At 42.1% G+C, this 12,920-nt stretch overlaps 1 protein-coding gene across 5 annotated transcripts in view; it reads right to left on the reverse strand.

Moving 5' to 3' along the window:
* Positions 1 to 826: 826 nt before the first annotated feature.
* The window catches only part of Fam118a (family with sequence similarity 118 member A), a 32,198-nt gene continuing 20,104 nt past the window's right edge, over positions 827 to 12,920 (reverse strand). For 4 of the 5 annotated variants that reach the window (XM_028878128.2, XM_037197473.1, XM_037197472.1 and 1 more), the window contains exons 6-9: positions 9,301 to 9,586; positions 7,600 to 7,632; positions 6,129 to 6,212; positions 5,431 to 5,545 (exon numbers count right to left, since the gene is read on the reverse strand). In XM_028878128.2, the coding sequence (XP_028733961.1) occupies positions 5,499 to 5,545; positions 6,129 to 6,212; positions 7,600 to 7,632; positions 9,301 to 9,586 (450 nt within the window). In that variant the 3' untranslated portion in view covers positions 5,431 to 5,498. Of the gene's footprint in view, positions 2,130 to 5,430; positions 5,546 to 6,128; positions 6,213 to 7,599; positions 7,633 to 9,300; positions 9,587 to 12,920 lie in introns of those variants that run through there. The other variant, XM_028878130.1, reaches the window with a different exon arrangement.

A 12,920-nucleotide genomic window follows, 5' to 3' on the forward strand; every position in this document is an offset into this window, starting at 1 on the left:
ACTACCAGAGAGGGCCAGAGTTTGTCAGCTAACTTTGTGTTTCTCACTAATAAAGTGAGAAGCAAACACCCTGTGCCTAGACTGTTTCCTTCTAATACATGAATCATTGGAATAAAAGAACATTCAAAACATACCATAACAAAAAGACTGAATGTTCGTTATAGCAAGAAAACTCAGATCCTTCAAAGGTGTGACACTAAAGTTTCTGATGGGCTCTGATTTGGTTTGCAGTTTGTATTCTGCTTTTATAGCCAGCAGAAAATAATTTTATATATAATTATATGTAATTTGTATACAATAACATGTAAATATAAACAATGTATTGGATCAACTTTAATATTTAGCCTATCTATCCCTGATAGCACTTGCACTTTGAAAATGTGTTTAAAAAAGAAAAAGACTCACTGCTGAACCTGTAATCACATTTAACAGGCTGAGCAGGACTGCCATTAGTTGGAAGCCAGCCTGGCCTAAAAGGTAAGATCCTATCTCAATATAATCATCATCTCTTTCTGTTGAGGATCTATGCATATATGAGTGCAGGTGCCCACAGAGTCCATAAGAAGACATTAGATTCCCTGGGTGGTTGGGGGCCACCTGATGTGGATGCTGGAAACCAAACTTGGTCCTCTACAAGAGCAGTATGTGCTCTTAACTGCTAAGCCATTTCTCTAGCCCCCAAAACCAATTTTCAAAAATCCATGTTTTTTTTTTTAATTAGACATATTCAAAAGTAATCATTTGCTTGATTTCACAGTTCAGTGGCTAAACATTCTCATTGTATATTACCTCTTACCATAATTAAAGAAAAATTGAGCACACAGGATTGACTTTAAAATTTTATTTATAACCAGTGACATAAAAGATTTATTTTCCACACTTAAAAATGGAGGGGTAGGTCTTTAGCCTTTTCTGGCTTCTCCCTCATTCCCTGTTTCAACCTATGTTTCCTGTTCTTAATTATCCCTGTTCCCTTGGGAGCTACAGTGCCATCCATGCAATGTCATAGGCAGGGCTCGGCAAGATATTAAAGAGCTTGACATATCAAAGATTAGTAGCCTCAATTGAGCCATGCAGGACCTGTTTCTAAGAATTCTTCCTTTCAGGACCACTCTGCATAACGTGAGCCTTTGCCATAGTCCCTCTCAGAGGAACTTGGCATGTGCAGTGCTCTGAGCATGGGTGTTTCCCAGAAGTAAACCTTGAAAGTAGTTCAAATGTGGCAAGCCCTTTCAAAGAATTGCCTACCCCACTCAATGTAAATAAATCTTAATATGAACCATGGGAAGAGAGGAGAACAGAAAAGATGGGCCTTATCCTAGAGAAATAAGACTTGGAAAGCTTAGAACTTAAAATCTGAAAGTGTAAAGCTTGGTCTTGTGCTTTCCTTTGACTTTCGAACTTCTAAGTCACAAAGTGGATCTAGACAGCACTAAAGACTTTGAAAGAGGTCTTCGGACTCTGGACTTAATACTTCCTACCAGGCAGTCTACCATTTATTTGGAACAGAAATTACTGAAATGTCACAATTCCAAAGAAATCCAACTGATCTAGTTATCCCTTTAAAAACAACCATTTTCACTAGTGGGTTCAACGCCTCTACTATCCACTCATTCTTTACTATTTAACAATGAAACCAACACATCTTTAAAAAACTTTCTACTGTAAAAGATGTTTCTACATAAAGGTATAAAATATAAATGTTTATGTCTTATTTTCTCTTTGGCAACTACTGTTGCTTGGACAGTCTTCACTCTCCTCCATGTATCAGGAAAAATAACACCCTGACATAAGAAAACATGTCAAATGGGAAAAGGGAACAATGCCAGGTACATCCTACCTCCCACCTCCCAATTTGGTCCCTGAGGTAGCTGTCCATTAATCCTTACAGAGTATACCTGAAGTGTGTCCATGTCACCTCCTGAGCAGCTAAGCACATAGTGGAGCTCTGTCATTCAACCACGAAGGCCACACACCCACATGGCTCTTCTGGGGTGTGTAACAGTTCTCTACTGAGCTCCATATGGAGTCCTCTGTACATTCCTCATCACTTGGGCATGGCACTGTGGTTACAGAAGGCTGGTTTTCAAGGTTCAAGTTTTAAAATCTTCAAGACCCTCCAGCATCATCTGTTTAAGCAAAAGAAATACCAAAGTGTTTCAGTTCACTAAAAATTCTATTAGGATTTCTGTTTCACCAACTACCTCACATGCTGAAAATTTTAAAAACTTTCCATCGGGAATAGTAACTAACCACTGTCTAGAAATGGCCTTTCAGAGCTATATACTACCAAGGACCAGGTACAATGTAGGCATGTAAAGACCTATGGAAAATCTCTCCCCATGCACTTCAGTGCAGGTTTTCTCATAGAATCAAGACAGCAATTTCAGCACACATGTAGTAAAAGCCTGTTTGTTTTAAGTATGGATAAGGATGAAGGCTCAGGCCTGGTGGTAGTGGTGGTGGTGGTAGTAGTAGTGCCGGTAGTGGCGCACGCCTTTAATCCCAGCACTTAGGAGGCAGAATTAGCAGATCTCTAAATTCAAGGCCAGCCTGGTCTACAGAGCAAATTCCTGGACAGCCAGGGCTGTTACACAGAGAAACCCCGTATCAAAAAAAAAAAAAAGAAAAAGAAAGAGAGAGAGAGAGGAGGGAGGGAGGGAGGGAGGGAGGAGAGAGAGAGAGAGAGAGAGAGAGAGAGAGAGAGAGAGAGAGAGAGAAAGGAAAGAAGGAAGGAAGGAGGGAGAGGAGGGAGGGAGGGAAAGAAAGAAAGAAAGAAAGAAAGAAAAAAAGAAAGAAAAAAAGAAAGAAAAAAGGAAAGAAAAAAAGAAATGAAGGCTCAGGATACACACAATACTGCAAAACAGAACCTCCATTTCTTTGGGGAGCTTCAGGCTGCAGGTGTGGACAGCAGGACTAAGAAGGTTGCCCTTGACCTTTTTCATCCATATGCAGAACAGGCCAAGGCTTTCTGCACATCAGAGACCAGAGGTCAAAGCTACACAGAGAAACCCTATCTCAAAACAAAACAAAACAAACAACAAAACCAAAAACAGACCAGAGGCATTTCGTTAAGTATGACTGCCTAGGAGAGCAAGGCTAAGACAGTTGCTCAGGGGTCAAAGAGGATCCCTGGCTCTATGGCATTGTTTACCAGACAGTAGCCCTAGCATCTGAACAAACAGCATTCAGAGAGATCATGAACATGTCAAACCTACATGTATACAGGTGACAGCAGGAAAACAAAGCAAAGCCAAAAACCCACAACTTTGTACTGACAATCACTGGAACTTTACATCAGCAGACGGTGGAGGATGCCTAGATGTGAGAAAAACCAGGAACATGAAGGAGACCAACAGAAAAGAAACACCTGCCCAGAGGCAGCAATTAAGGAACTAGTCTGTACCATTTTAGTTATAGATGTCCTTGCCAACTAAAAATACAAGCCAAAGGAAAGGTGCCAAAGAATTTTGTCTATACACAACCAAAACTGAATTTTCCCGTTAAAGATACAATTACCAAACGCACTAAAGTTCCAGGACCTCTACTCACTTCTCTTGGGACACCTCTAGAAAGTGAGCCTCCACAGCCTCTGGTACCTGCCACCAATCCCAGTGTGACTAATTCACTTTGCAGATAATATTTTAAAATGGCCTTGCTTCATTTGACTAGGTGATCTGTGTTCAGTGTGACTCAAAAACAGATGACTTCAGCAACTCATGTCCTTGGAATGTATAGTACATCTATCTCTTATCCAAAATATACTAGTATACCTTATTCAAAATGTTTGGGGCCAGACTTGTAAGTTTTGGGGGTTTAGGAATTTTGCACAGAATTTAAGGGATTGAATATCTCTAATTGGAAATCCAAAATGCTTCCAAATCTGTAATTTTAAATATATATATATATATTTTTATTTTATTTTTCTCGTGTGTGTGTGTGTGTGTGTGTGTGTGTGTGTGAGAGAGAGAGAGAGAGAGAGAGAGAGAGAGAGAGAGAGAGAGAGAGAGAGAGAGAATGAATATGCCTGCAGAAGTCAAAAGAAGGTGTCAAATCCTTGGAGCTAGAGTTACAGGTGGTTGTGAGCCACATGGATACTGGGAATTAAACTCAGGGTCCTCTGCAAGAATAGCAAACACTCTTAACTACTAAGCCATCTCTCTCTCAAATCTAAAATGTTTAAGAACCAAAAAGTTTCAATTTGGGAGGAATTCACATTAGGAATGCTCAAGCTCTGTCATAGTATTGATTAGACAGCCACTGAGGAGTTAACTTTAAATATTTGTAGATCATCAGTATGCTAAATGTTTCAAAGCTCTGGGAAATTATTAGAGAAGAGTTACAAAAGTATTTAAGAGTAGTGTTCAGGTGTATATACTTGTTCTCTCTCTCTCTCTTCCCTCCTGCCCTCCCTTTTCTTCTTGCCTTGCCTCTCTGTTGTTCTGGAGACAAGGGCTCTTATATGGTCCAAACCAACCTCAATCTCATGATACTCCTGCCTCAACTTCATATGTGCTACAAGTGATTAGAGATGTATTCCATGATGGTAAAGCCTGAGATTTTTCTTCTAGTAGGAAAATGCCTATAATCATAAATCTATCCAAAAAAGCTTCAGGATTGAGGTGGTAACAGATAATCAGAGCAGACTCTGGTCTCCAAAGATTTGAAAAGACTTATCACAGCATTATACAACAGATGATAGGAGCAAGGTTAAATAAGAGGACAATCTCAGAAACCTAATGTCACACTATTAAAATAAGAATTTTAAGTTGGGCATTTTAAGTTTGAGGTCAGCCTGATTTATACATGGTGAGTTCCAGGCCAGCCATGGATACACAGTGAGAACTCCATCTCAAAACAAACAAAAATTTAGATGCTGGAGACGTGGCTCACTGTGCCTGGCATGCACAAGACCCTGCTTTATATCCCCAGCTCCAGGCACTCAAAAATAACAGTAACATTTTAACCTAAGGACTGAAATATAATTTTGAGAATTCCTCAAAGTGTTTTAATAGAAATTGAAAATGAAAATTAAGACGCCCTAAAGGGCCAGACGGTGATGGCACATACCTTTAATCCCAGCACTCGGGAGGCAGAGGCAGGCAGATCTCTATGAGTTCAAGGCCAGCCTGGTCTACAGAGGCTACACAGAGAAACCCTGCCTCAAAAAAAAAATACAAAAGAAACATTAAAGAAAACATAAAAGACAGTGGAACCAATCCAAGAGACTCCAAGTAGCATGATTCCCAACATGAGAGGAAAAGAGAAGAGCAAAGAAGAAATAATTGCCAATGTGAGACAATCCGAAGTGGAAGAAAGGAATGCTCAGAAAATAAACATGTAACTGATAGTGAGCACACATCCTACAACTAAAGTCAGAGCCTCGGCCCAATAACACTGTAAACAAGTCGAAAGGAAAGACTACAGATGTCTTTAATAAAGGAAGTGCTTTTATTTTTACACCTTTTAGAATCCAGAGTAGAGGCTTTGCTTCCTTTTTATCCTGTGTCTAGGTACTTGACATTGGCAATATTAAGAGCTGGAGCTGGAGGAGTGAGATGGAGAAGGGAGATAAGGAGGGAGAACCCTTCAGAACCCAATCAGACTCAACCCCAACTCAAACCCAGTACTAGTAACCAGAGTAACTAGAAACACCTGGAGAAGGGAAGTAAAGAAAGGAGGCCATGGGACATGAGCAGTCAGCCAGATCACCTTGCCTCTATCAATGGAGTCTACTGAGATGAGCAGTTGACAGTTTACAAGCACCTCTGTGGTAGAGATAACAAAAAGCAAGAGTCTGAAGTGGTTTCTTTAGAGATGTGGGCACTCTGGCGGGTGGGGGAATACTCCCAAAATGTTCTGTCTGCTGACTTGGTATGAAAACGGTGTCTTTACCTCATGAACGCTCAACTGAGCCGATGCTCCATCGCTTGCCTGTTTTCCTTCAATTACATTACTTCAATAGAAATTTTGGGAAAACAACAGTGCCTCTGATGAGTAGTGTGAAAGGTCTGTGTGACTCTGACATGGTGTGTGCTACTCCTCCCTACAAACCAGGAGTGTTAACAAAGCACTAACTACAGAAACTACGGCTCTAAGATGGCTCCCACAAAACAAATAATACCTACCAGTGTCTGACCGTCGGACTTTTTTTGTAATTTCAATTCCATTTTCTTCCAACTTCCTCTTCGCACAATCCTGACATGCATTACCTTAAAAAAATTGCATTAAAAAATAAGAAATTTATAAAAATAAATTTTAAAAAATTTACATTAAATAGTCCAGGAGGAAGAAGGGCAGCATGAGGTTAACAGTTGGGGTGCTCTGAAAATTCACTTGTCTTCCTTGCATAGCCTTGAAATTGCCCATAAGTGGAAATACAGTTTGCCTACTTTTTATGGTGTAGATAGGAAGTATCCCTCAAACCGCATGGTTTAGGCTTGGTCCCCAACATAGAACCCCCAAGTGAGGCTGTTGGGGTAGTGACTAGATCCCGAGGTCTCTGACCCAATCAACAACATTGCACGGAGGTAGAAGCCTGGCTGGAAGTTCAGTCACTGGGGCATGACCTTGTCTCTTGCACTCACTCTGCTTCCCTCTCCTGTTACTCTGAGCTTTCATCTGCCACATCTCTCTCTAGTCACAGGTCCAGAAACAATGGAGCCAGGTGACCAAGGACTCAAGCCTGAGAGCCAAGTATATTTTAAGTTGCTTTTCTCCAGAATTTTGTCACAGAAAGCCCATTAGGGAACTGGTGCTAACAGGTGAGGCCATGGCTCTATCTGAGCATGTGCACCAGAAGCCTTTAAACCAATATGCAGGAGTGACTTACGAGTTTAGAGAAACATGTTAGGAAAAGCTTAGAAATAAATGCTCAGTGTTCAGAGGCCCAGGATGCTCATGTGAGCACAAACAGTAAGGACTGTTCATAGGCTCAGGGGAAAATGAGGACTCCAGGGGTTTGGACTAGAGGCCATTCATTTCACATTCTAGAAAACATTATTAATTAGTCAATTAGTTAATTAAAAGTCTACATTTTGTCCATGCCCTGAGACTTTGTGGGAGGTTGAATTTAAAAATGATACACTAAATAATCCGGTGAAGGAAACTGCAAGGCTACATAATATTCAGACTGTGGCATGGGTATTACTAGCTGCTTTTTAGCCAGCTTCACACTGAGAGTTAAAAGCAAAAAGAAGAGAAGAATTGGAAAACCTTAGAGTTCGGCCAGAAAAGTAGGACATTCGAAGTTAGGATTAAGGAAGGTGTGGCTGCCAATTAAGATTAGCACCAAAAAGCAAGCCCCATGCTTTTGTACCAAGACAACAGGAAAGATGCCTTGAGGTCTCTCAGAAATCAGCTGGGGCTATCAATCACAGGCTCAAGGGGGTAAAGCTACAATGTCAGCTTTGCTACAAGAGGATGGACTTCTGTGCCTTTACAGTGGCAGGGATCATCTGAAGGCACTGCCATCTATCCTTTCTATGCTACTTGATAAGAACTTATTGAATGGAAGGGGCACTTTCATGACGTCAATGGCGATGAGTAGTAGAATATGGAAGCGAAAGTCAGGGGAGCAAAAGTAAAGATCTGCTTTACCCAGTAAGGTGGTGCTGTCCACTCGCTCAGCATCTGGGAAGAGAGGAAACAGTCAGCAAAGCCAAGACATGGAGTACTCTTCATCAGGCAAAAGCTACCCCAAGGTCGTCCACTGCTTGGGACAGGCTTCTGTGCCAACTGCGTCGCAGGCCAACCATGGAGCCCTGCATGTGTCACTCCCTTCTTCACCTGGCAGGACGGCTGCAAGAACTCACTGCATGGCCATGGGACGCTCCTGGAGCTGGCAGGCAGGCGAATGGAGTGAGACACAGTACCCAAACAGCTAATGCCACTTTCCCTGTCGGTAGGCATCCACACCCATCAGGAGAGAACACAAACACAAATGTCCTTCGTGACAGGTGGCACAGATGAAAACCTCAGTGACCTTTTACTCCTCTAGCAGTTCACTGAGTCAGTTCAGCTGCCAGGTCCTGGAAAAGGAGCTTCAATGGGGGTGGGAAGCAATTCAGCTGCTTACCCTAGACACCATGCTCAATGGGTGGCTGCTGCCTTCTAGGGAGTCAGGGCTGGGGAGTCTCAAGAGTTGGTGGGCAGGACAGAGATGATGGGCAGGATGAGGGAGGTCTCTGAAGATCCATGCACACAACTGGTACCAAGACATTTTTGTCTCTGTTGGTGCAGGATCAAATCCCAGCTCCAAAGTTCTGGCACACACTGGGCAAAACTCACCTCCCCCAGCTGCTATCAACTCTCAACATCTAAGCAGCAAAAGGTACTGATACTAAAAAATAAGGGCAGCTGGGTATGATGGCTCACGCCTTTAATCCCAGCATATGGGAGGTAGAGGCAGGCAGATCTCTATGAGTTCTGGGACAGCCTAATCTATATAGTGAGTTCTAGGATAGCCAGAAGAAAATAGTGAGACCCTGTCTCAAAATAAAATAATAATGGCAAAAATGTAAAATTTGTAATTGTGCAGGACCCTGCTCTACAACATGAATTCTCTGTTCCCACTCCCAGTAAGAACTGACAACTACCCTAATTGTACACCTCCTCCTAATTTAGCAACTAGAACGCCAGTGGCAGAGACTCATGGCAGCTGTACTATGTGCATCTGTCCCTTGCTGGTCTCTGCTAGCCTCATTCCACCACGTGGTGAGCCTCTGGGTTTCCTGTTACCATGAAAGGTCAGGCAATACAGAACTTTCCATGCTTGCCATCATCCATGTTTTATGACAGTGAACTCAAAGCCCTTAATTCCCTGGTGTAAAAGTGACTCAGTATTTCCCACGGTCGAGGTTTAAACTGGCAGAGCTGTGACTCCCTAGAAAGGCCAAAGCACCAATGAGATGCTGTGCCTCACACAGCAGAGATGTGCTGGGGGGGGGGGGTCAAAGCTACCTGAAGCTTTGTGTTTTCTGTGCTTTTCAAGGTTTAGCTTTTCCAATGTAGTGAAGGATGAAGGTATGTATGATATTCACATGATTAAGGTTAAAGTATTACAACCAACAGAACTGGCCTGAAATATGAATCAGTGTGTCCCACATTTGTGGGCAGAAGTCTCAAGTTCTACTTACAGATTGTCACTATTATACAATCACCCCATTTTCTACTTTGAAATTTAGAGGCATTAAAAAGAACTAATTATTGGTAATTGGTAAGTCTTCTCGGCTGAGAGGAGAAACAGCTGAAGGAAGAAGCCACAAGTCATGCTCGGGAAGTAATGGCAGAACTCCATACCTGGACTTCGCTGTTTGCAGATCTGAGTGGCTAGGTCTTGCACGTAGCCTGGGAAAAGGTCAAAACAGTCCCCATAGGACACCACTTTAATTCCATGCAGAAGCATGTCTGCTTGATGCTTAAAGAAGTGGTCTTCGTTCTCCTTGAGCACTACCATGTAGTGCTCTAAGTCCACCTTGTTTGGCACCGAGTACAAGAAGAGGGCTTGGAATATCTGGTCACGCAGGGTCTCTCCACAGCCCACAAAGAGGAAGGACTTTGTTCGGTACAAGTTTTGCAGGACTTCCTGGGGAAAGCCAAAAACAAAGGAGACATCTCTGTGAAGACAGCCAGGGACTCACACCTTAACAACCAAAGTCACCATCTATTTCCATTTACAATCCTACCTGCACCCGATACACACCTAAGGCTTATCCCGCAAAGAAGCCACCCTGGAGGACTCAATGGATTATTCGAAAGGCTACTGTAGCCTTCTTGGACAAATCCTCAGGTCAACTCCCAGTAGTTGGTCTTGTACCCACTAAGTTTCAGTTAGCTCAGAATCCCCTGCAAGAATCCAAAGACTATGATACCAACTGAAGGATAGTCACACAGAACAATAGACCGGGTGAACGCTGAGCGAGCGTAGTTTATTCAGTTGTGGTATCATTCACTTTTTGGAAGCAGAGTGGGTAAAATTCATGGCAACTCCAGACCAGAAGTATTAACCCATAGAGACTGACAGAGATTTAGATTACAGCATATGGAAGCTCCTTCCTCATTTCAGCACACATGGACGAAAAACAATGCGAATCTGTCACAAGAGCAATGAGAGGGAAACAGGGCATACGGCTAGAGCATCACCATGAAATGGGAGATAGAGCTAAGAGTCATGGGAAATTTTGTCCCAAAGACAAGAACATGACCATACTTGGGAAGGCCTAATATCCGATTGCTAAAGAACACAAATTACATTTGATGAACACACACTTGACTCTGTCAGTATAAGCAACTTGGAATGCTTGGGACAGACGTTGAAGCAATCCAGAGAAAAGAAGACACAAACTGTTTACTACACTCTAAGACCTTACGTTAATATATATTCATTTTAATTCACTAAAGTCACATAAAAGGAAACAACACAAGATGAACATTAAATATGTTTTCCCCAGTTTCTTTGCTTGTGTATTTTTTGTGTACCAAACAGATTTCACGAGGTCTCAGTTTCTCTGATTCCATAAGACTAAGCTAAGCAGGGCTAGTAGTGCAAAAGGGAATGGAACTTCCAATGTGACGAGGAAGATGTTCTTCTAGGGACCAGCTGCATCTAACCACGACAAAGATAACTTAAAACAGGCCACTGGAGGGCTAACATACGTAAAAACTGGTGAAAGACCCCCTCGAAATTCAACAAATTTATTTTCTTGGGTTCATTTTTAAAACTGTATAAACTATACACCTGACAGCTTCGAGAATACTGGGACTAATTGAATGCCTAAGATGATGACATTGCGAATCACCACCCAATAGGACAAAAAAGAGGTTAGATAAAATTTTCGGCTGAGTGAAGGCAAGAGAGCTGTGAAGGGAAAAGGCAGTAAGGCCAACGCACAATTATGAATTTCTGAGGGTCACATCAGAGGAAGTAGTCAATGATTATCAAAACAGAGAGAGCGCTCCCAAAGGATCTATTAGCGGCCAACACCACCAAAGGTACAAGCCGACTTTCTCCATGAATGAGGGGCTTCAGGCAGACACAATCGAAGCGATCTGAAGTTCCCAATGAGAGAAAGAAGCTCTGGGGACACATACCGAGTAATAATACCTTTGATCTGGGAAGAGTGATCTACTTACACACACCTAAGAGTTCTAGAATATAGCCCTGCTATGCATTTGGAGTGGCATACAAACTTAGCCTTGGCCACTTACGAGCAATGTTTCTGGATAAATATCCTATTATGTCACGTTTTTGGTAAGAAAAAATAAAGTAGAGTGTTGTGAATAATAATAAAAATAAAGGTAGAGGAGTGCGGGGGGGTCATCGTCGGAGAAAAGCAGAGGCGAATTGTGAGTGAACAAGGCATTTCTAAAAGACCCAAAACGATGTGTTCTTATTCAAAGATAATCAAATCACACTATACAGCCCTACCTTCAAGTTTTGAAGCCAACCAGAAAAATAAGATACAGAGAAGTTGGGCACAAAGAGGCCACACACTGGGGACTTAATGATGCCACAGGCAAACAAGGGACAGGCAAGGTAATTACCCGTAATAACCCCACCATTTAGGTAAAATGCCTTAGGGGCTTCTCGACGGCCCCAATAACAAGTTTGTTCAGTCATTCCCTTTCAGCATGTGGGGAACTCCACAGATTAGCCACTTTAAAAAGACTTAAACGCCTATTGTATAAAAAACCATCAACTGCCTGGATGACAGAACAGCTACAATACAATTTTCAGGAGAGGCCGTAAAACACCAAATATTTAGAAATTCTATAATTATGCAAAACTATAAAGCTAAAAATACCAAATTAAACAGCAACTGAGAGTATGAAGGTTTACTAAACATCAGACATGAATATATACAACTAATTACGACGAAAATCATGGCATACGACAGGATATGGCCTCTGGTTCAGGAGGGTAATGTTCAGGACATTTTAGGGATTGGAGAGTTGATTCATCAGGTGAAGACAGTGGTGGACACGTAGAGCGAGACAGAAGAGATGGCGGTGTTGACAGTGTGGTAGGGGCCAGAAGGCACAAACTAGGAATAATATGCACATAATATTTGACTAACAGAAACAATGAATGTTGGGAACATATTGTTTGCAACAATGAAATTTGCAGATTAACATTTCGCTAATCCTCTGAAGAGCAAACCATAAACCTAATGTATGCTTTTGAGAAAAATATTAAAAGGTGTATCAGAACTAGTCAGCCAACTGTCTGTTGTAGCATAAGCAAGGCAGAACAGTTGTTAATCTTTCAAGTGAGCTGCTTGAATTATGCATTCACCCTGCTCAGGGCCTTTCTCAGTTATTGACAAAGACGGATCAGAGAACGAAGCAGTTGTAATATCTGTTCACTGCCTATCTACCAAAATACCTGAGGCCAAAGAAAGGTTCTTCACTTGTTTTTAGAGTCTGGGAAGGTCCTATGCTCCGTCTCCATTTTGGTGATACTTCATGGTAGAGGTGCATCAGTCTGTGGAGGAGAAATCCATACCTGGAAATATTTTAGCTTTCTAGAGGAGGCCTTCTTAACTGAGAAACTCACTCGGAAACTAATAGAATTCACTTCCACAGAAGGTCCTCAACAGCTCGACAGGCCCTTCTGTAGACTCCTATTCTTTAAAAGGTAATCACCACGTCACACATTCAAGGCTTGACTAACTGAGCTTTCCAACGTCACTCCCTTGGCGACAATCAAAACACACACAGCCAAGAAACCATAGCAGACCCAAATGTACAGGTGGGTCCCCTTCTGCCTGGCGATACTTCGCAAGTTCTGCTCACATGAAGAAACAGAAGCATGTGTTAGACCATGGATCGTCAAAAGACAGTTTTTGTGTCTTGAAGAACGAAACGAAATAAGAGACACATAAGGAAGCCATATAGTGATCCTCAGGAGCAGGGAAGTG

The sequence above is a fragment of the Peromyscus leucopus genome, chromosome 20 (genome assembly GCF_004664715.2).
Source record: "Peromyscus leucopus breed LL Stock chromosome 20, UCI_PerLeu_2.1, whole genome shotgun sequence".
In the NCBI taxonomy this organism is placed as follows: Eukaryota; Metazoa; Chordata; class Mammalia; order Rodentia; family Cricetidae; genus Peromyscus; species Peromyscus leucopus.